This window comes from Pungitius pungitius, chromosome 4, assembly GCF_949316345.1.
Source record: "Pungitius pungitius chromosome 4, fPunPun2.1, whole genome shotgun sequence".
NCBI classification, from domain to species: Eukaryota; Metazoa; Chordata; class Actinopteri; order Perciformes; family Gasterosteidae; genus Pungitius; species Pungitius pungitius.
This window is the reverse complement of record NC_084903.1, coordinates 18,830,137-18,852,188: the sequence shown is the minus strand read 5'-3', so window position 1 is coordinate 18,852,188 and position 22,052 is coordinate 18,830,137. Positions and strand designations below refer to the sequence as shown.

Here is a 22,052-nt window from a genome sequence, read left to right as displayed (position 1 = left end):
GCAAGACTGAATAAGGCATGCTTAAGACAGCCATCATGTTCTTTTTGTTGCCAGTGTTATGCTGATATTGTTTCTCATAAAATGAGACAGGATATGCTTTTTTTCCCCCAAACTGCCCGGAGCTCTATCCACCTCTGATACCTTCATGATGTCAAAAATGCAGTTTAGCCATTTTGTCTGTGAAGAGAAAATCAAGAGAAGGCGTGACCATGGATAATCCTCACAGTGAGTTCTATATTTAGCCCACATCCCCTACAACAGTGTCTTACTTGAGTAAATTGCTTATTTTGTATTCCTCTGGCGAATGTTTTTGTCCTTGTGGTTGTTTGTTGAATTTGTTTTCCTTGAAAAGAAGGAGTTATGGTTTAATTACACACAGGTAATTAAGCAATTCCACTCCTAGTAGTTCTGGGTGAATTCTATGTTTAGAAAAAGTAATATGTATGTACTTACGTTGTTATTACTGGTTCATCATCTTCGGTAGGAGAAGAGAGCAGGGAGAAAAAAAGCAGAACACAGAAGTAAAACACGAGAGAAGGCGGTTTCAGCACATTTACTGCAACATTATTCTTCATTTGGTGTAAAAATACACTTTTAGAAACAAAATATTGCCAAACCCCTAAGGAACCAACAGTGTGCAACGATGCTGCTGTGATCCCAGATTGCTTTCAATACTCGAGAACTAGTGTGGCAACGAGTCGTGCCCGGGCGGGAAGCTCTGACATCACAGACACGGGAGCCTCGTCTCTGAGGAACAGACTCACAAGGAAAGCACCAATGCAGCACACACAGAATTTCAGTAGCCTCTTGCATTAAAAATGTTTTGTTTTATTAGATGCTAAAAGGCCGCTAATGGATGCGCTATCGCTGCGGTGCCGCGGCAGAAATGGGAAGAAACAACCCGTTCTGGCACGGTGTCTTAAATAACCGCATATTTAACGGCAAACATTTTAAAAAGTGAGTCCCGCCGGGTTCCTGTTCATCTCAGACGAAGCATATGTGTAGGAGGGCTGCAGATGGCTCACTTGATGCCGTCTTTTAATCACACTCAGCATTTTAAAGAGTGATTTCTGAACGGGTGTGATTTTTGTGACTGACTTGGCATAAAAACATCAATCCCTTCAAAGACGTCTTTGTGCATGAATTATCTACAGTGCTGCAGTGTTTAGTATCACCTTATGCAGTGTTAAGTCAATTCTACATGCAATTTGTAAAAGAAATAAGCAAAAATGTTCTCGACAAAAATACGATTTGCTCCTTCTCTCGCGTACAGCAGCAGTGCAATAAATAACATACGTTACAATGTGACGGTGAGAGACACTGGGAAGAGGAACGTGTGCACATTGTCGCACTGAGTGACGAGTTAGTAAAAAGAAACCACGGCCTCGGGGTAGAAAAAGGTGGTTCGTGTGCAGCATACAGATGAAAATGTGTCAACACAGCAAAGGTAAAATAACCAGTTACAGTGAGATATATTTTCCATGCAGTTAAAAGTTGGGGGGGGAAACAGCATTAGCAGCATTCCATGGCACTGATGGCGGATCAGATTGTGGCAGGTATCGTGTTGGGTCACTCGGAGGAGGAACATCTGACTGAATATCCCACCGTTGTCACACCTCACACCACCAAAGCTTTGTTTACTTTAACGCCTTCCGCAAGCGCACAACAACAAATAATGGATTTCTACTGTGTGAGATTGAGGGTTGAACATTGCCAACCACTGAAGCACATGAAGTCTGATTGCTGCGAATATAATTAGGTTTTTGAGAAACATAAAATATTCTTTTTTTTTATGTAAAGCGATGTTTTTTTCTTTTTTTGCAAATCATCACAAAGCAATTGTGTAATATTAGCAACTAGTCTTGAAAAGAAAATGTTAGCCTCTGCCTTCCAAAGCCCTTTGGAGTATAAACCTGTTCATACACAGCAAAGCCATCAGGAGACCTGAATTCATAATGCATGCAGACAGCGGCCAAATCCGGGATGCTAAGAGGAGATTTTAGAGCGGCTGAGCATCGTGAGCTCCGGGTTCCTCATTCCTGATTTAAATGGCATAAACATCACAAATATAATCCACCTCCATCGCTTCCCTTTTCTGGTAGAAGGAGTCAAACTAGAGGCCATGCAAAGAGCTTACTGCATGTAATCATTGGTATTGTAGAAAAGAGTCTTTTTTTTTCTACGGTATAAAATAAATTATTTAATGAGAGAAATTCTAATTTGACCTTTTGTTCTGGCTCTTACATATGGCTCTGATGGTATAAATAGTTTTTTAATATTTCAATATTATCAAATTGCCACTGATCTTTTTACTCATAGATGGTTAATAAGTGGATTTTGAATTAAATGATACGTTGTCCGTCACTCTGGGGGATGAAGTGCATTATGCGGAGTTAAAAGTAAGACATTGCTGTCTAAAAACGTGTATATACTCAATATTCCTCAAACATTTAAATAAGTAAATCTTGTTAAATAAATAAAAAGCAGTTCTATTTGTTTGGCCTACAGCAGGGGTGTCCAAACCTTTTTTTCCCGAGGGCCACGTACAGAAAAATACACAAAGGACTGGGCCACTCACTAGATGTGAGGTACTGCCTCCCTTCTAAGGCACTAATATTATAAAAATCAATCAAATGCAGGTAAATTACGTTTGATAATTGAACATGTTTGAAGAAAAAAAGCCTCCATCATAGCTCTCTGTTACTAGATTTTATTTTTATTTTTTACAAAAAGGTTGGCAGGTCATTCTCTCAGTGAGCCTCGGATGATCGCCCTTCATAGAGACAAGACAAATAGGGGATGTGCATATTTCAAGCTTTTTACACGATTGGGATTGTGAACACATGAACTGACGTTTGTTAAAAAAAATCCTAGTGAGCCTTTATTGACTGAATGTATTAATTGGGCTTGTTGCCACATTAAAACAGTGTATATTTGAACTCTCCTGTAAACGGAGAACGTAGGGAGCAGCGACGCTGCGCTTGGGTTCGAAAGGACAGCAGTTTGGTGGTTGAGGTGCGAAGGACGTCATGGAGAAGTCTTTCTGGTTCTCAGTCTGCTTTTGTTTCCCGCGTTAACACAGACAACGTCTGCTCACAGACGTGCGTTGAGCCAAACAGACTCAGAGGTATTTATTACCCCCAAACATCACAACGACACGTTCCCATAGGCTGCACTAAGACGACTGACATCACACCGTGAGCCCTTCACTAACCTTATAGACTCAGAACGTGTCGGCCCGTTACAATATTTGAATGATTGCGGGCCAATTCAAAATGGATGGCGGGCCGCAGTTGGCCCGCGGGCCGTAGTTTGGACACCCCTTGGTCTACAGAGTCTGGAGCACAACTGTTGCTGCCCAGTCGGGGGCGATTCATATCAGAGGTTGTGTGTTTTTGTATTTTGCTCGTGTTCACGTTTTATTCCCGAAAGAAAAAAAGAAGACAAGGCCACACGAGTGGAGGTCAAACGGAGCCTGTGGTGACTAGAGAAACGCCGCTGTGCTTCCCAGACGTTTCCATCTTCTCACAATCTCACCCTGCGATTTGGTCTGCTTCCCGAAGCACGGGCCATCGCTTTTGCTAAACGAAAAAAGCTGATCTTATGCAGGGAAAACTGGACGAGAAAACGTTTGCTGGAATAAATGTATCTGGGCAGAAATCAACAAAATACATTTTAGATGAAAATATGTATTCCGGTTTTTTTTTCACTCTGTGTCGTATTCTTTATAGATCAGTATTTTTTTTTAAATTTTGGTGGAATTTTATTGTTAATAAACGTAACATTGTGTTTATATCTCAGCAAAGACCATAATGTTTTGGATGGACTGTGGGCTCGTAAAGAACATACATATCGACAGAAATAAATCTCCAAAACCATGCAGGATCTGTCACTTACCACCCATTAAGATTATGTTGCCATTTGGAAAGAAGATGAAGGGGAAAAGAATAGTAGCCAATTAAGTGACATAGGCAGACTGATATCCTCTATAGCTACAGGCTGATAACCTCACGTTCATGAGCCCTGCCATTCTGCTATCAACGTAGAAACAAACGTGTTAGCATTACCTGGGGACCTCCCATCTGTATGCATCCGGGGTGTGGCTTACGTGTGACAATGTTCGCCAAATCACTCGAAGACAGGAAGCGTCCCTTTGACGGACAGTTGGCGTGACAGCAGATGCAACCGTGTTGACGTTGCATCTTTTAACTACTCAGTAGCCTTAAATTGTAATGGGCTCCTCTTCTGATAAAGCCGTTGACCTTTTTGGAAAAGGGAGTTACTCTGTGCCTACCTTTACTAATCACTAGTAAAAATATTGCATTACCTTAAAGTTTAGACACCAGACGATTATACAATTGAACCCGCTGAGAGGTTTCGAATTGAAATGCTGTAAATAGGCCACAAATAATTTCATATCTACATCTCCTATTGACCTATTTACGGGATTCTTTTTTTTTTATTTTTTACTTACCATCAATGATGTCGTCCGGCCTCTTGCGTTTCTCGTACACAACGATGATGACGACCAGGATGATAATTTCCGCGAGCACGCCGAGGAAAGGCCAAAGAGGTGCGAGGTGGCTGCGCACCCGAAGTATCGTGGTCTCAGCCGTGTTTCCGATCATGTTAGAAGCATTGCATTGGTACACTCCGGGGTCGCTGGTTATATCCAGGTTAAGGACGTTGAGCTCCGTGTAGTTGTCTCTGATAGTGATGAAGAAGCGTCCAGTGGAGTTGTCAATGTCCTGGAACGACGCAATGAACAAATCACAAAGTTGATGGAAATTGCAAATGTTGAAGGAGCTGAACGTATGCTCAATATTGTGTCCACCTATTGGACCTAAATATTGTCTCTCCGTTTTTAAATTGACTGTAAATATACAGTGGACATGTGTCCATAGATTAAAAATACATGTATATATACCATGTAGGATGTTCCGTCCATTTTACGCCATGTCCAGGTGGGATGCGGGTAACCAACAGACTTGCAGTAAAGCATCGCGTTCTCCCCCTCGTTCTTGTTCTCGCTTCGCTTGTGGCCAGTGACATCGGGTTTTGCTGGAAAAGGTCAAATAAAAAAATAAATAAATAAAAGGGATCGTTAGCTGTGTTGGTAGAAGCAAGATAGATAAAAAGCATGTTTTAACTCCTACCAGATTGCATGAACAAGGAAAGCGTGATTGGCTGTTGTGGATAGGGTAATCATTTGTGTTTTTCATATTTCTATCTATCTAAAAAGAGAAGTGTAATTGAGGTAACAATTTTCAGAAAACCAATGCATCACATTGCTTAATTTAGTTTAAATCATGGTCTTACTTCATATATGGGTTACTGAATTTGCGTTGTTTCGTGTTTTTTTTTTGAGTCCGCTTCTCTTTTGAGCAATAGATTATGCCTCATTTGGATATTTAAACCGAAAACATGTAATGCAAAAGAAATTAATACTAAATGTAAGTTATCAACTGGGGAAGCGACATGACAAATATTAGTACTTTCCCCTCTAATCACCTGGGATGTCTCCCCGTTAATATATAGACAAAATAATCCATTATGACTTTAAGCTTATCAGATAGATGGATGGATGAAACAATATTTTCCAATGGAGGCTAGCAGAGGAGTAGAGGTGGGCTACAATTATTAATTTAGAAAAAATGATCATCTCGAGTTGTATGCAGTTATTGGGTGAGGATGTACACCCCAGCAAGGGAGAATATCACTCTGGGTTGAGATAAAGGCATTTCCATACAATGCATAATGAGGTCAGGGAAGAGGGGGATCAGTACGATATGAGCGTTTCCAGATGTTCTCTTTCAGAATAATTCCACCATGAATTTCACAAAAGAGATTTTGAGCCAACGGAAAATGGTGTAAATTGGCTCTGATTAATGAATGAACTGATGATAAAAATGCAACACAAAGGTTATAAAAAAAATGCTGGCGTGCGTTATAAAAGCACCACAACAGATGCCAAGTCAAACTGGTCCATCAATTGAACGAACGCAGTATTTCCCAAAGGTGAGACCCTGACGCTGCCTGGAACCCTGCACAGCATCAGGAAGATAACTCTTCCTGCTTTTTTCCACTAATCCTCGAAATTACAATAATTCCTTCCAAGCAATTAAGCAGGATAAGAGAGCGGCCTGGACTGGGCGTTTTTTCGGCGGCGCATGGATCATGGGGCGGGGGTTGGGGGGGGGGGCGTCTGGTGACATCACCCCACTCTAATTATGGTGCCCACGTGCCCCCCGAGCAGGGGAGTGGCCAAGCTCATTTGTGCCTTATCCCGACTGTATTATCCCGGTGGCGGGCAGCGCAGAGACAGCCCTCGGAGTGACGCCGAAATGGGCCAAAAAACCCGTCCATTTCACACTGCTGGCTACAATTACAGTGATTATTAATATGTGTGCTGGGCAGAGGTAAAGTGATAAATGAATGGGACTAAGACGTGCTGGGGGAGAGCAAGGTCAAAGCTAAATGGATCGAGGACGTCCTTTCGGCACCCAATCAAATCCGTCCTTGTGAATTGTTGGATTTCGATAACTTAAAGTAACATGGGCGATCAAGATATGTTTTCTTTATTTAACAGGTCAGGGGAATTCGTCAGCCCCGAAGTGCATTCGATTTTAAAAAAAACGATGGGGTACCAAATATGTATATGTGGTGAGCTTACTATGGCAGACAATAAACTAAATAAACTGCTGAGACATAGATGGCTGGGACCCGGATTCCGAGCCTTAATCCTACAACATCACAGAAGCCTCCATCTGTTGCCTTCTGAGCTGAGTCCTGCAAAGGATGATCGTGCCAAGGACACTGTAGGCGAGGGATCTCAGTGAACTGCTGCCAGAAGCGCAGTGCAAAGCTGATAACAGTGGGCTCGCGATACCTGGGTCACAAAAGATTTTAAACACCTCGAGGAAAAATCACAACAGTGTTTAAGAGCTGAGGGAAATGCTTTGTTCAGATCCAGCTGCGGCGCCGGGCTCCGAACCGAAATGACCAGTTTAAGGGAACGCATTCTGCTCAGTTAAGGAACAGAGGGGGGTTTCTTTTTTCCTTCAGCTTAGAGATGGCCGGGACGCTTTTGGTTTGAGTGCAGATGAGTCCCCTCGTCTCCCAACCCAAGTGGAGGCAGAGCACACGCGCGGGCCCGTCACCGCTGTCATGCAACAAGGCGGCGCCCGAAGACAGGCCCGCGGATTAAGAGGCGGGGCGCGTTCAGTCTGCACCGCAGCCGTGCCTCGGCAAATTGGCTTAAGCATTACACGCGCGCGAGCTATACTCTGGAAACAGGGTTTCACTGTCCCTCAGAAACGAGTCCTTATTCAAGGTGACGGCTTCAGCCGTGAGCTGAAACCAACACGGAAGTTAATCGGTCGGGTTTTGGGGGGAGAGGGGGGGGGGGGGGGGGGTTTACTACAGAGGCGCTCCTTGTTAACTACGACGTAGCTAATTGGCAGCGGCGTTGGACGGTTGAGGCTAACGGGACGCTCAGCAGAAGTTAAACATTCTGAAGTGAAATCAATCGCCGTGAAACGGTCATTTCTTTTGTGCGTCTGAGTGACACAGTCCAATGTTGTGCGTTCACACGCCGCAGCCATATCTTACCTTTCACCTCGATTGTGGCATTTGCATTGGGCGCCATGGCGAATGTGTAAACGCACATGTATTCCCCAGAATCATCTGCCCGTGGTTTAAAGATCCTACAAAAAAAAAAAAAACACAAAACAAACTGATGCCACAACTCTGAATGACCAGTCAACTACTAAGCAATTAGTCAAGTTAATACTATAATAATTAGTCTGGACTAGAGCAGTGACCGCTTAAGGGGGCCCACCAAGCCATGGGAGACATAATGACGTTAAAGCAAACAGCAGCTCTGATGCTACAGGAAAGGGCCCCGCGGGCCTTTAAAGCTGTAATATGATGTGACAAGGAAGCGACCAATTGGTCTCATCTCGTTGTCAGGGGGAAAAGTCTGGTACGTCTCCGGGGGCGACAGCCGCTTTGTGCTCCGGGCACAATAACGGCGTCACAGCAGGAACCTAAAGACCAGTTACCACTCGAGGGTTCGTTGCATAGAAATGGATCAATACTCGGCTTACATTAGCGATATACTGGAAGTATATATTTATTTATTTTTACTCAATGTACGTGTATTCTAACTTCAATGAGTGGTCGTCTCTCTCAAAAAACATAGCTGGCCACTTATTGTACGTGGCGGGACCCATTAATACTGACAGCTGTCCAAGCAGAACAACAAACTTCAAGTTAATTCATTTCTTATCAAGCAATTTAGATTTGACATTTACGCTGTTTGGTAATCCTCACTCCACGGCTCCGCAAAACAAGGCAAAAACTCGACTGTTTTTTGTTCACCTGTATGATGTGATCATCAACTCTGTCCGCGTGTTTGTGATTTCCCGTCCGTTTTTCATCCAGAAGCTTTCCCTGTGCGGCGTGTGTGCAGTGGTGAGGTTGCAGTGCAGGAAGATTTCTTTACGGGGGTTGTCCGCCGAAAGGATGGTCTGATCAGAGGCATTGATCTTTGGTTCTGAAAGACAGAGACAGTCAAACCGCATCACAGAAGTGGGGCTCACCGCAGTTTCAGTGCTTCCTGGCCGCGGTGTGGTAGCTGTAGGCCGTGTGCTGTTTTTATACGATCTGTGTAGGAGGGTGTCTATGTGGTGAGGACAAAAGTGCAAACAACAAATAAACAAAAAGACATGAAAGGGCCGTAAATCCTCGCGTCCAACATTCATCTTCAGAGTAAAAAAGGGAATGATTACGCAGAATTATTGGACGGATCGCCATGATTCGTTTCATTTTTTGTACTTTTCATGCCCTGCACATGAATACAGAGCAATCCGATTCGGAAGAACGGTTTGATTTAAATGAATTTGATCGGATTTACTGGGAAGTCTGAGTTGCTCTGTGCTTGTTACTGTGAGTTTAGACGGCCTTTATCTAAATGAATTAGATTCTAAAACCTCTTATTGTTCAATGACAAAGTCAGGCCGCTGATGTAGCTGCAGTCAGTTTAGTGTTTCATTTTAATCCAAGATGGCTGACCCTAAGGCTGCATGTAAATGTCAACCGAATATAGAAGCCGTGCACTTGCAGATCTGAGCTGAAGATATATATATATATTTATATATATTTATACTGAAAAGCCCTCTGACATTTTAGATTGTGGCTGAATAGCTACCGACATAACTCCCTCCTCTAAACGGCCACGCACACTGGCTCCTAAACAATACCAGGGTTCATTCCTCAAGGACATTCAGGGGTGTAGGAGGTGTCATCTGAGAGCGAGGCGCCCTTTGCTCTGCCTTGACTAGTGAGCAGGAAGCCTCCTCCGCTCTGCCCCTCCTCCTCCTCCTCCTCCTCCTCCTCCAGGGCGGGCCAACCATGGTAACGGTGGAGCCCCCGAGGGGGAGGGGCAGAGAGGAGAAGCATCATAATCCTACTACTGGCTGCTGCAGCGAGTCCACACTTTGCGGGGCAGGAGGGGAGGAGGAAGGGGAAAGACGGGCGACTGAGACCTGCAGGTGTCTCCTATTAGCATTCATGACACCTTCTTTTTGCAATGCTTTTTAGTCAATAGCTGAGGGGATATCTCTTCCCCCCCCCCCCACACCCCCCTCCGAGCAGAGCCGCCTGTACTATTAATAGTATCTTTTGGGACATGCGTACACACACAACATGAGGTACATAAATTAACATTTGGAAAACACAGCCCAGTGATCCACAGGCAATTTGACCAGAAGGTTGTTTGTAGGACATCTCGTCGGAACTTAATACACGGTAACCGTTGGATACTGGGTCGCCATATCAGGATGTGGAGAAAAGTGGTGCGTTGTTCCAACTGAGTCAAGATGTAGCGAAATCTGATCACCATTCCTCTTCTTGCTACTACAATACAGTGCCGCATTTAGATCAATAGTGTATCCAATTAAACGGCGGATTGATGAATAGATTCGATTGTGTATCACGTAGAGCTTTATTCTGTTACATTTTGCCAAGATGTATTCAATGTATTAAATTCAATAGCGACAGCATGGATAGGCAATGTCTATTTTTAGAGGCGCATTAGATCCTTGTAAAAGGCAATGATCTCATTTGTGTTACTTTGCAATACAATCAGTAAAACTTCACATTTCATTATGGCCGTTTACATTTTTTCTTTTTTTAAAGAAAGCATGCACTGTCAAATAGCTAGTTATTTTAGGTGACGAAACATATCTGTGTATGTATGAGTGTGAAATACTTACCCTTTGCACGGTTGAATGGTGTTTGAAAAAGCTTTGAGTGTTTAGCTTGAATTTGTGTGGGCCTAGTTTATTACAAATGTGATATCTTTTCATGCTAAATGTAGTACTTTTACAGCAAATTCAGTTCCAGGAAAGCTGAAAGAAAGGCAGCGTGACGATGTATTTAGCCCCATTTTGGTGGAGAGAGGAGCAGACGTTTTTAAAAACAGGCCACAATTTGAATCAGTTGTATTTGTCATGAATTATAGTTGACCACAGCCTTTTAAGGGATAGGCTTTTTGCCTTGTTAAATTTGTATCACATTAAGGGCAATCATAAAATACTGCAGGTCAGCGAAGGTTGGCGCTATAATATAACAGAATGTACCTCCGTATTGGGTACATTAAAACAGTCTCATGACACGTTCAAATGTAATCTTGTAAAATGTCATTTGTGCAGGAAACATGAATGAATATAGTTGTCCGAGGAAGATGTTGAAAGAGATTCATTTTTATAATCCATTGGTATTGCTACTGAGGATTATTGAGTGGCTTTTGTTGTAATGGGAATGAATTACACATATTGATTCCCGGTGCATTGATCAAGTGTGATTGAAATTCACAAACTAAACAAAACCAAAAGGCCAAAAGCAAACCACCGGACTTAGGCATGTTTCCCCAGACTATGCATTCATAAAAAATGAGCTATTATGTATCCATGTAATCACTTGTATATTACATGCATATGTGAAGGACATTCACTTCTCAGTAATGACAGAATATATTTAGTGAGGGATTGAATGGCAGGTTCTACAGGTTGCATTGTGGTAAAGTAAGTAATAATTATAAAAGTTCAGCCCTTACACCTCATCAAATAGTGCTCAAACAGAAACGCGTCAGTCCGATCAGAAGAGCCAGCAAGGATCAAACACCCCTAAGCTTCTCAGAGAGCTTCACTGCGACTAACAACATTCCACATTTCCCCGTGCTCCAGTGGGCAGAGAACTGAAGCATGTACAGATTAGAAAGATCCAGTAGAAACTCGGTTTGTTCGACTGTTTGTGCGCATAGAGCAGAGGTTTAAAGGATATAATGTCATTACTGATTCACAGTCACACACCTAGTGGCTGAGGAGGCACAAGGTTACACAGCGCCCAGAGACTGTTTTTATAAGTGAAATCTTTAGACGAGATATAGGCCCTACAGGGCCTCACGTGACCCTCTCCTTTATTGGATTTTACCGCACACACAAATCATTTGAAAGCAGAAAATGTTTGCTTCTGTGCGGAAAGAGTCGACAGCAGGAGTCACTCGTTTACACCATAGCGGATCCCTCCTTGTGTCTTCTAACGGTCCCATTTACACAGTGCCCAGAGTAAGACAACCAAATCAAAAGCACCATTACTTTAAAGCACCGTGAGATTTAGCAAAGGCAACACTTTGGAGTAAACAACCCGGGTAACGCGAAGGACACAACGTAATGGTACCACAAATAAATCCAGGAAATGAGTGAAATCAGGATACGGAGAAAGATATAATGATCAGAATATTGTTAAAGGACATACGAGAGGAAACAAAGGTTTGGCTTAGGAGGAAGGATGGAAATGTAGATAGAGATTGTGTAAAGTTCCTGGGTTTGTGGTCATTTACAACAAGAATCTAAATGGATTTTGGTGAAGGGGGGGGGGGGGGTTACTGATGTCAGAAAAGAACATATTTACCTCAAAAATAAATGTAATTAGACAAATTGTTTTGCTACCAACACCTAAAAAAGGTTGGCGGGGGCAGGGAGGTAGAACTCTGTTCGTCATCTAAGGTGCTTTAGGACGTGGACCACTCACTCTGTAACACCAAAATGGTGGCCTGGGCGCGGATCCAGGTGATGGCGGGGTTTTGGCGCAGGTCGTTGCGCTTGGGGTCGTTGCTGGCCCGGCACTCATAGGTCCCAGAGTCCTCCAGCGTGAGGCGCGTGATGCCCAGCACGCTGACCCCATTGGCGCCGTAGGCCGTGTTGATGGACACCCGGCGCTTGCGGGCGCCGTCCCACAGCTGCTTGAAGGAGTCAGCTCGGTTGATCTCGGCGTACCACCACTGGATCTCCGGGGTGGGGTTGCCGACCACGTCGCAGTACAGCTCAAAGGTGTCCCCCGTAAGCTTAGTCTCAGACATGGGCGACTTCACAAACCCAGCTGGAGAGGAAAAGTGTATCGGGAGGGCAAAGGGAAGAGAGAAGGGTAGAAGAAGAAGGCCAAGGGATGGAGGAGAAGGAAATCAAAGAAGGATCAGAGCACACACAAACAAAAAAGAGTTGATGATTAATAAAAGAAAATTAATGAGAAGAAAGCATCAAATAATTTAGAGAAGAAGAAGAAAAAAAAGGTTAATGATTAACAGTCCGTTGAGCGTCGGGGTCACTTGGCCAACCGAAGGCCGTAAACAGTCAGACCGAGTCACGGCCGCCCGGGTCCCATGTCCGTGCTGGCTGAAGGTTCCTCTCACATTTGACCTTATACGGAAGAGCGCAGCGGGATTTTGTTTGTCATTTCATGTGCTTATGCTCGGAGCAAACATCGGAGATAGTACATTGAATCCAGCACAGGAAAAAGCACACATTACCTCAACTTTCCAAAAATAACTCTTGGTGCATTCTCACTGAATTGAATCGGTCGCCATAAAGATTTGTTTATCAGAGGTCACTCAACTCCGTGTGTGGCAATAATCCGTGGCCCCACTGTAATGTTGCCACATACATGTATGTGTCAGTGCAGAATAAAAACTAAACTAAAAACAGTGAAAACCAAACAATTTGTCAAAATCTTTGGTTTGCAAAATGTTCCCCTCGACCTTGTGTCTCGCTGACAACACTCTGTCACAGGAAGAAATGTCAAGAGTGATTAGACCAATACCAATTTGTATCCCTGGGTATCATGAGTCAGTCACAAGGCCAACCGGTTTCTTCCTCTAACCGAAGATGTTGGTCCACTTATTAGTAGAAGGATTATAACATTGATAAAATCTTGCTTGGCGGAAGGCAATAGGACAATTTATTGAGGTTTGGTGAGGAAAATACCATCCCAGACATAAAGCACATATCATTTTGTATAAATGATCTTCCCCTACCCAACATTTGTATTAATCTTCAATACATTTTGTAAATAAATACTATATTGCGCTTGTATGTGTTTGAATTTGTCATTAATCCCGTGATATGCCACAACAGTGTCCCATAATCCGTCAATCCGTTTTCCGCTGTCCACATGTCCTGTTTAGGGTCACCGGAGTGCCGGAGTTTATCCCAGCAGGGCACATGGGTAGGTACGGTTCACCCTTGACATGTCCCCAGTCTGTCACGGGGCTAATACATTCAGACACAAACACATTCACACTCACATTCACACCCACAGGCACCGGTCCACGTAACACGCATGTCACTGGACTGTGGGAGGAAGCCAGAGACCCTGAAAGGGAACCTTGGCAATCCTTGTCTCATTGCATGCAAAATATATATATTTCCATAGAAATATGGTCACATCAGCTTTAAGGTCGGCATTCTACGGATATTTAGAACATATACAGGCAAATGTCTGCAAAAGGCAACTCACAGAAATGGTCACGCATTGATTTAACTGTGTGCATACACCTAATCTCTTCATCCACGTCAGCTTTTGCTGGTAACGCCAGAAATTAGGTCAGCCGGCTCTCATTTTGGATAAGCCGGACTTTAAGAGCAGGTTTTCAAAATTCACATATGGTCACAATGGAATAGGAGAGTTATGATAGAATCACACACAGCTGACTTGTGTTCTTAAATTTCAATGGACTTCATATTAGGTGGAACCTGAATTCACATCCCCAGTTCATCAACCTGAATATGAACTCCCATCCCCAGTTCATCAACCTGAATATGCACTCACATCCCCACCACATTACATCACTGGCATCTTATTGTATAGTGTGTTTGACAAACAGCCCCCATTTTATTCTAACAACCTTCAAATATGAAATGCAGTGGCATTAAAAAGAAAATACGATCCATGAGCATTATTACCACAACTGGGAGTGTACCGTGGTGGGCCTGTGCCTGATTCATGACCCTGTTTCACATCACTAGTTGGCCCAACAATACACTGTCGACCATAATGAACCTCATCTAATGACAAATCACCTGGGCCAGAGACACCGTTCTCTGCCGCCCCTGCAGCCTGTCAGCTGTAAACCGCACGTGCTCGGATAAAGTACATGTAAAAAAAAAAAAGAAAAAAAAAAAGACATTGCCTCAACTCTGCCTTGAATCGTTGTAGAGGAAATGGGAACAAAGAGCCTGTGGTCTCCCGGGCGTTGGACTGTGTGAGGCGTCTAAATACAACAGCTTACAGGCCCTCCCAGATCTGTCTGCCCTGCTCAAAGTAATGTATCGTGAGCACATGAACCGATAAGCCCGTGGAAGCCTGACGAAGGGAGTGTAAACAACTGCATCCAGCTCTCCCACACAACGGAGCCGGCTCCATTTCATTAAAAGAAAAGGAGATGAATACCAATCAAAAGGGTTTTTTACGCTGCGTCGTTCTCACCCGCACCCTGGGCTCCGAAAGAGCCGTCACAGTACAGACAATTATTTCCAAAAAATTAACGACAAGTCTGTTACTAGACACCAGTTTGTGACTGAGGTGAACAGCAAGAAAGAGGGGAGGCTGTGGCAAACCCTTTTAATACTGAACGCAGTATTCCTGCAAGAGATGCGCGTGTGGAGATCTGGTGCTTATAACGTGTGTTTCTGTGTGCGATGCCTAGAGATATGCAGAGTAATTAGCATTTGTTTCTTTTCTCTGGAAACATCTGGGCCCATCATGCTCACCCCATAATCCCACAGGGTGAATCCAAGCCCATCCGCCCCCACACTGTTAAAGCAATATTTCAGTTTGGCAGAACATTTACTACAGGCGTTCTTTACTATGGCACAGATAACTAATGTCTGCCGTGCGTTAGTGCTCATGATCACAGGATAGTATCGAGTCGATAGTAAAAAAAAAAAAAAAAAGTAATGTTCTCCAAGGTGAGGGCAAATTAAATGGGGAAAAGGGAACAGATGACTTCATTTAAATTCAGGCTGAGGGAGGCTGTGAGGGGAACGACACACAGAACAAACTACAGACAACACTCGGCCAATCAGCAGACCGATTTTTGGTGTTGTTTAAACAAGGAGCTTATAGTGGCAGTGAAAACCAAACACTAAGCAGCCAGCCGGTACTCATACATTTCAAAGGCGTGCTGGATAACAAGAAGTGGCAAAGGGAGGAACAATGGAGGGTGGACGGATCTCAGGAACTCGGTGACAGAAGAAAGTTCATCTTTGGGTTTTTGCACCATCTCCTGTTACGACGAGAACAATTCCACTGGTGCAGTGGGCTTAAATACAAAGTAAAGTAAGCGAATGCTGGTCGTTTTTGTTCCCATGAACTACTTAAGACATATTACACATTTGCTCAGCGGCTAAAGGTGGCTAATTGGTGTTTCCTGTGGACCTAACATGGGGGGTGTTCTGCATCAGCGGGATCTAGAGGCAGCTCAGGTTGTTATTTATTGTAATCGGGGTTGCAAAGGGGCGGTGCATTTTAAGTTTTGAAAATGTTTTATGGGGAATTAAGCTCAGGAATTTTGACAATTTTGACCTTTTTCATAACTGGATATAACAGGGAACTTAAATGTAGTGAAAACAAGACGATGCAAGCCAAGCTCAGGATGCACCCTGGATGCAGCTAGTTGGGAGGACATTGTCTATAGTAAATTCGGTTAAATTACCCCTAAATTTCCAACTTTGAATTTTGCAACCTTAATTCCAGTGTCACATGTTGAACTATAAATTTGCAAAGCCGTCACAAACTAAACATGCACAAAAACACAAGCCAAACCGACTTAGCTGTAGTGGGGTTTTTTAGGTGCTGTCAGGTGTTACAGTTAAACTGGGGGGGGGTTGCCATGGTGACTGGTATGCAATCAGACCAAGGAGGTCAAGCATTTCCATCATGTGGCAGATGATTCAACCGAAATGCTTTAAGAAAAAATAATAAAATCCCTCGCAGTGCCATGTTACTCCCTCGTGACATGTGCACGATAGAATCCCAAAATAGCCTGTAGTTTTTTTTTTTTGGTGACAAGCTCTGTCTTGCATGCCGTGTGGAAGTCACAGCCATTACAGCCCACATACTCGATTGGTGTAGGTAGAGAGGAGAGTTCCCCTGAGGAATGACGGCAAGCCACACACCACCACCACCACCACCACCACCACGCATCCTGAGAGTGAGTCAGCTTCCTTCCTACAACCAGAGAAGCATCAAGTAGGAACCCCCCCCCCCCCCCCCCGAGGACCTCTGGACTGGTTGTGTGCTAGTAAACAGTTGGTGTGCGTTTGGGAGCAGGTACATACTTGTTGTAGATTATCTACATGAAACCATCAACATGTTAAATTGATCCACTGTTATAATGCATCGATTTTCATGGTATAAGATCGATATATATATATATCATTCATTCTACAAAAATATTTACATTCATTAATATATTTATCTTGTCCTTAGTGAAGGTTAGTCTTTGGATTTTGAAACCTCTCTATTACGCAGCAATAGTCGTAAAAAACGACATTGCACTTTGGCCACCAACCCAATGTCTCAAAATATTATGTGTCAAAACATGTTTTAAGTTAGGCAATATTGGTGGTTTTGCATTTTACAGCCAATAAACTGTGAGTCAGAAGTACAGCAGCTGTTGGACTGACAACTGTTTTTGTTCATTCTACAATATTTACACAGTTTTAGAAACCTTTCCTTCTAAAGCTGAATTACACTTCTGCACACTGAGACTGGTACATATATTAAATGGTTCCTGTTTGACAGATGAAACATGCACTGTATTCCAAAGGGCATACTTTTTCATTTTACCTTTAGTACATGCTGCAGGGGCCCTTAAAATGACACACCATTGCATGCAGTACGCATTCAATTGGGGTATACTTCTTCATTGTAACGCTGCACCTTGAACTTAGAAGCTCTTGCTCATAAATCTATGGTGCAGAAGACTGTGTCGGGAATAGCTGGACATGCATGCATGCATGCATGCTGGCTTGCACACTGCGAAATGTGAATGAATGCAGGAGGACATCCAGGTACCCAGGCATTTACTGTATTTGATGTAGTATGTGTTGTGACATGCTAAATCTTAATTGGCATTCTAGATAGTACACTAGTATGGGTATTGGAACGTGAATATACACTATACAAGACCCTTTTCTGTCCCTACATTCAATAATGAAATGTTATCCTTGTTACACAGGATTTAATATTATCAAATCCGTGTGAGCCATGTAATGGGAAGTTTACTCCAAAATTAACAAAGTGACCAAGAATTCCTCTGAGAACTGCAAATGCAGTTTGGAATATACACTTTGAAGGTGTGACGTGGGCTGTGCAGCTGAATTTGTGCCAGAGAGGCTGCGATGATGTTAAGCCTTGAACACACAGCTTTTCTCACTGAAATACAGCATATCCCTCGTTTGATGTCACTGCGTTGGAGCAACGTGACCAAATACTGCCATTACTTTCAGCGTTGGGGCCACCGACTCCCTTTGGCTTGTAAAACTTGAGTCTGTCTGTCAGATGATAGAAGAGACGCTACAGTTTAATGAGATTTAAATCCCTATAACCCCTGTGCTGGGTAGAAATGCTCTAATCCAATCCTCTAATCACAACCTGGTGAGTGCTTCCTATTTCTCTCTCAGAGGTCAAAACAGGGGAATTCAAATGATTTGATGTTAAACCCAAAAAGTACTGAGACAGGTGCATCAGGGGGGACACTGATTGTCATCATCGAAAATCACAAAAAAAATTCTAAAACCAGAAGAACCACACCTTTGGGGGAGTCTCGCCACACTACTAGTTGTTCTCTCTGAGCCTCTGGAAAAAAAAAAAAAAAAAACTCTTTGAGTTCTGCCTCTGGGCTGCCCTTGTTCAGCACACTTAACTACTCGCACAACTGGGCTGTGGCTAAATAGCGGAAACATCCAGATGTGAATGTGTGTAACTGTATGACCTGCATGCACGATCAGCAAAAATCTTCACATATCCCTGTGGAGAAAAAAAGAGGAAACATTGCTCGCCTTACGGTTGTGCGCGTAAATACCTGCAGTGGGTTTCAGACTGTTTGATGCGGCTGCTAATCAGTGCGGTCCGTGTCAGATTTCATAGTGGGCAGGCGTGTCTCAGTGAAAGAGCTGGCTTGAGTCCTACAGCATACTTTCCAGACTTACAAATGCGCCTTTGGCCAGAGCTTCGGCAGAAACACGATAATGGACGGGCCGCTGCATCGTATCGGTCAATCGATTTAAACGGTATGTAGCTGTAGAATCCTTCTGTTCTGAAAACACAACGGTGGCGTTAGAAGCATTAGACGGCCACTTATTGACAATAAAAAACTTGATTGCGATCCGTATTGCAATATACGTGGGCATGTAGTGATAATAAGTCGGCAGCAGGATTATGCTATGCTTCGTGGGGGGAACTTATGTAAGACCCACAGCACTACCTCAGGTCAGCACCCAGCCACCTCCTCAACAGCCTTTCTTTCCCCCCCCCCTGCATAAAGATCCCATCATCTCTCCGCTTAGACCGTTCACAGCCACCTAGCGCGCCTTTAGAAGGCCGTGCAGCTGTGCACAAGGAGGCCGTCCATTAAGAGTTAATGAATTCACTTTCACAAAAGGACCTTAAAGCCACAGTTCTCCGTGCTGTGTCTCGGTGGTAAAAATAGAAACGAGGCAGAATGGACGGATGCTATTTACAGTCCTCCAAATATCTGTCGCAGGAACTGGCCACCTATAGTAGGCCTACTTTTCCTTGGAAATGAGGAAGTAAAAGCACGAATTCCCGTGGCTTCCCAGATACAGTGATTACATCTCATGGACTCACATAATTATTATTATCCCTCACGCAAGGGACTGAACTCTTTTAAAATCACAGGAAAATCCAGGATTGCATAAGAAGCCTTGCACTTATTAACTTTAATCTGAACCGTCAGCGTTAAATGAAATGTTTTTTGGATGCACGCTGTGTGAGCAAATGTCAGGATATTACCAGCAGTGTTAAACACCAACTTGCAGCGTGTTACTGTGATACAACCTGTGAGGAATGCTGGGTCTATTTGGTAAAAAGTAAATGGCATGTAGACTTGAGGATTTATTGACAGGGTGGCAAACAGTCCGTCTTTGACTTTGATCCATGGCTGGACGTGTGTTTCTGTGGTGTGACCTGGGCCTCAGGGAGCGCCCACTAACACTGGGCAAGGACCACATGAAGTGTTTGCGATGCCTTTGCTTGAGCTTTATCAAACAAATAGAGGACTTATCGGCTATTTGATTGTCCAGAAAGCAGGATCAGAGAACACCCCAGAGAAATTAAGAAAAGAATGTAGGGGGATAATATTTTGTTATATAACTGCTTTGGTATTTCAGTTTCTTTGTCTCCTTGGAGATGTATATGCTTTCTTGTCGATTTTACTCATTGTGCAATCATTTTTTTTTTTTTTACGGTGCCAATTTTTTAGGAAATACATATTCTGGAAAAGTTCCCATTTCAAATCTTAGAGAAATAAATCCATCAACGGTATAGTGAGGTTTTACACAACCTTCTCATCACAAAGCATTTCTAATGGTTACAGATTATCCCACGGAAAAGACGATGTGGACATTAAGCCTTACCATTTGAATTCCTTGCTTTATTTTTATATGAAGGGGGGTTTTATCACATCATTGATCAACACAGATGTCTTCTTAAATGATCTTAATACAGGAAGTGATCGTTCCATTTGGACAAGAACCCGTCAAATTTCTCACAATCATGTCAGGGTTGCTCACGGGAACCATGGAGGGTTTTGATTTTTTTCATATAAAAATCAAAACCTCCACTTTCTCTCTACATGAGTGGTGGCTGATTTGTGTGCCCCTCTGGGTGATGTGATTCAACAGAATCTGAAGTCAGGACATGCTGTGTCAGAGGAGGGCATGCTGCTGACAATTACCTTAAGCAAACCATGCCATCTTTATTATTATTATTGCACGGTGGAAATAAAGATTCCAAAAGCAGCAATGCCATTTAGCAACAGGGTTTTTTTTTTGTTCCTAGTCTTTAAATATTTGGAAAGAACAAACAACTGGTGCCCAAACAAGGCTGTTATTTGTGTAAGCGAATAGTTTAGCACGGGGTGGAATCAGCTGGCCAACGAGAGAACGATCAACTTAAGCTAGCATGACAGCAAATGTGCCACATCGGGGGAGTGGATTTAGATCAAAAAGATGCACAGGTCCAACCACTGAGATCAAGAAGGGCCTGGTGTTTGCAGCCGGCCTACACACACTGGGGGTTGAACGACACTAGATCAGCAGCCATGGCAGTTTAGTCTTGCTTGACATACTCTGCAACCTCCCCCCTCCTCCTCCTCTCCTTTTTGGACTATGCACACTGGCAGCCCAGAGGCTACCCAGAGGCTACTCATGTCAATATTAAGAACTTATTCCAAAATGCTACACACCTCAGTTTTGTCCACAGAGACACAACTTGTTGTCTGTGTTGAAAGACATTTAAAATGCCATTTTCCTCTCGCATGCACAGCTAACAGCAAATAACCTGCCAGACAAATATGTCACAAAAGCGTCAGTTTTTTCTTTCAGGTTCATTAGGGCAAAAGTTCCGTTTGGTTGTCGGCGACTGAATGCCATCTGTTGGCGTCTAACTGTGGCCTTGTCTAAGTAGTCCGCGTTAACGCAGTCATTCTCCAAAAAAAAAAAAAACCCTCTTTGGGGAAACATTTCACTCGGGCGTCCACGCACAAAGTCAAGTCACTTTTCCCCTCGACGCGACGTGCACGGGGATGCCACGGGTCTGCTTTCTTACCGTTTTGAGCCGAGATGAAGGGGAGCATCAAGTCCCACAGAAGGACCACCGCCAGCATCACTGCGTTCGGATGCATCGCTGGGGCTCGATGAGAGTACCAGGGTCGGACGAATGTGGGAGGAGAGATCGTGTATTAATCACAAGATCTAGAGAGATGGGCCCAGCATAGCGCCGGGTTCCTTCAAAATACTCTGCCGAGGGTGATTTTACCATTAAAAAAAAATCAAATCTTATGCAGAAATGTCTCCCCCGATTCAAAGACCTTTGGGTGGACGGCGATGGGTGAAAGGTCCGGGACGAGGCCAGCGGCTCAGGGATGCCGATGTGCGGCCATCGGCGGTGAAGAAGCCCCGTCGGATTGCAGAGGAGAGGTCTTTGGATGTCAGGGAGATTGTCCACAGCGTAGTTGTGAAGATTCAAAGATGCGCAGACCGATGCGCATTTGCGCGCTCACGATCCGCAGGGTTCCGGTGGTGGTTGTTAAAATGAAAGCAGCGCAGAAATGATTCCCGACGTGAGATGATGTATCCGAAACATAAGTGTGCTCCTAAAAAAAAAAAAGGAAAAGAAAAGGAGTAGATGCTGGGAGGACAGCAACGGCAGCAACGACAAGCTGCGCGTGCCCTATGCGCTCAGGATGAACGCACGCGCACACACACACGCACACACACCTACACACATATAACATTTATGCGTATGCATTGGTGTTAGTGAAGTGAAGCAGACAGGTATTACGTGCATCCTCGGCCGTCATTCCCCTTTACGCGCGGACACAAGGTTCCGTCATTTTTTTGTTTGTCATTTCTGCGCGCACATGTTTTATCATGTAGCATTTAGACGGTTTGGTTCCTGCTCATACA

The 22,052-nt window shown here is 43.7% G+C and overlaps 2 protein-coding genes and 1 long non-coding RNA gene across 3 annotated transcripts in view; 1 reads left to right on the top strand and 2 right to left on the bottom strand.

Annotated features, from left to right (window-relative positions):
- LOC119227129 (UDP-glucuronosyltransferase 2C1-like) overlaps positions 1-22,052 on the top strand; it is a 76,706-nt gene that overhangs the window by 3,779 nt on the left and 50,875 nt on the right. The window lies entirely within an intron of this gene.
- On the bottom strand, positions 270-21,867 carry nptnb (neuroplastin b). Its single transcript, XM_062561827.1, has 8 exons — positions 21,193-21,867; positions 12,097-12,444; positions 8,383-8,557; positions 7,612-7,706; positions 4,928-5,061; positions 4,475-4,748; positions 454-475; positions 270-343 (listed from the first exon to the last, which is right to left on the bottom strand). The coding sequence occupies exons 1-8, from the start codon at positions 21,266-21,268 to the stop codon at positions 283-285; spliced, it is 1,185 nt and encodes a 394-aa protein (XP_062417811.1). The 5' UTR covers positions 21,269-21,867; the 3' UTR covers positions 270-282.
- On the bottom strand, positions 2,862-4,463 carry LOC134127307 (uncharacterized). The gene is made up of 2 exons (XR_009956031.1): positions 4,328-4,463; positions 2,862-4,262 (listed from the first exon to the last, which is right to left on the bottom strand). It is a non-coding gene; the product is annotated as an uncharacterized LOC134127307 (long non-coding RNA).

Coding starts and splice junctions, on each gene's coding strand:
- nptnb (XM_062561827.1), bottom strand. CDS start 21,268: ATGCATCCGAACGCAGTGATGCTGGCGGTGGTCCTTCTGTGGGACTTG. Junction 5,062..7,611: donor TGCCACAATCGAGGTGAAAG/GTAAGATATGGC, acceptor GACCTTTTCCAG/CAAAACCCGATGTCACTGGC. Junction 344..453: donor GATGAACCAGTAATAACAAC/GTAAGTACATAC, acceptor CTTCTTTTCAAG/GAAAACAAATTCAACAAACA.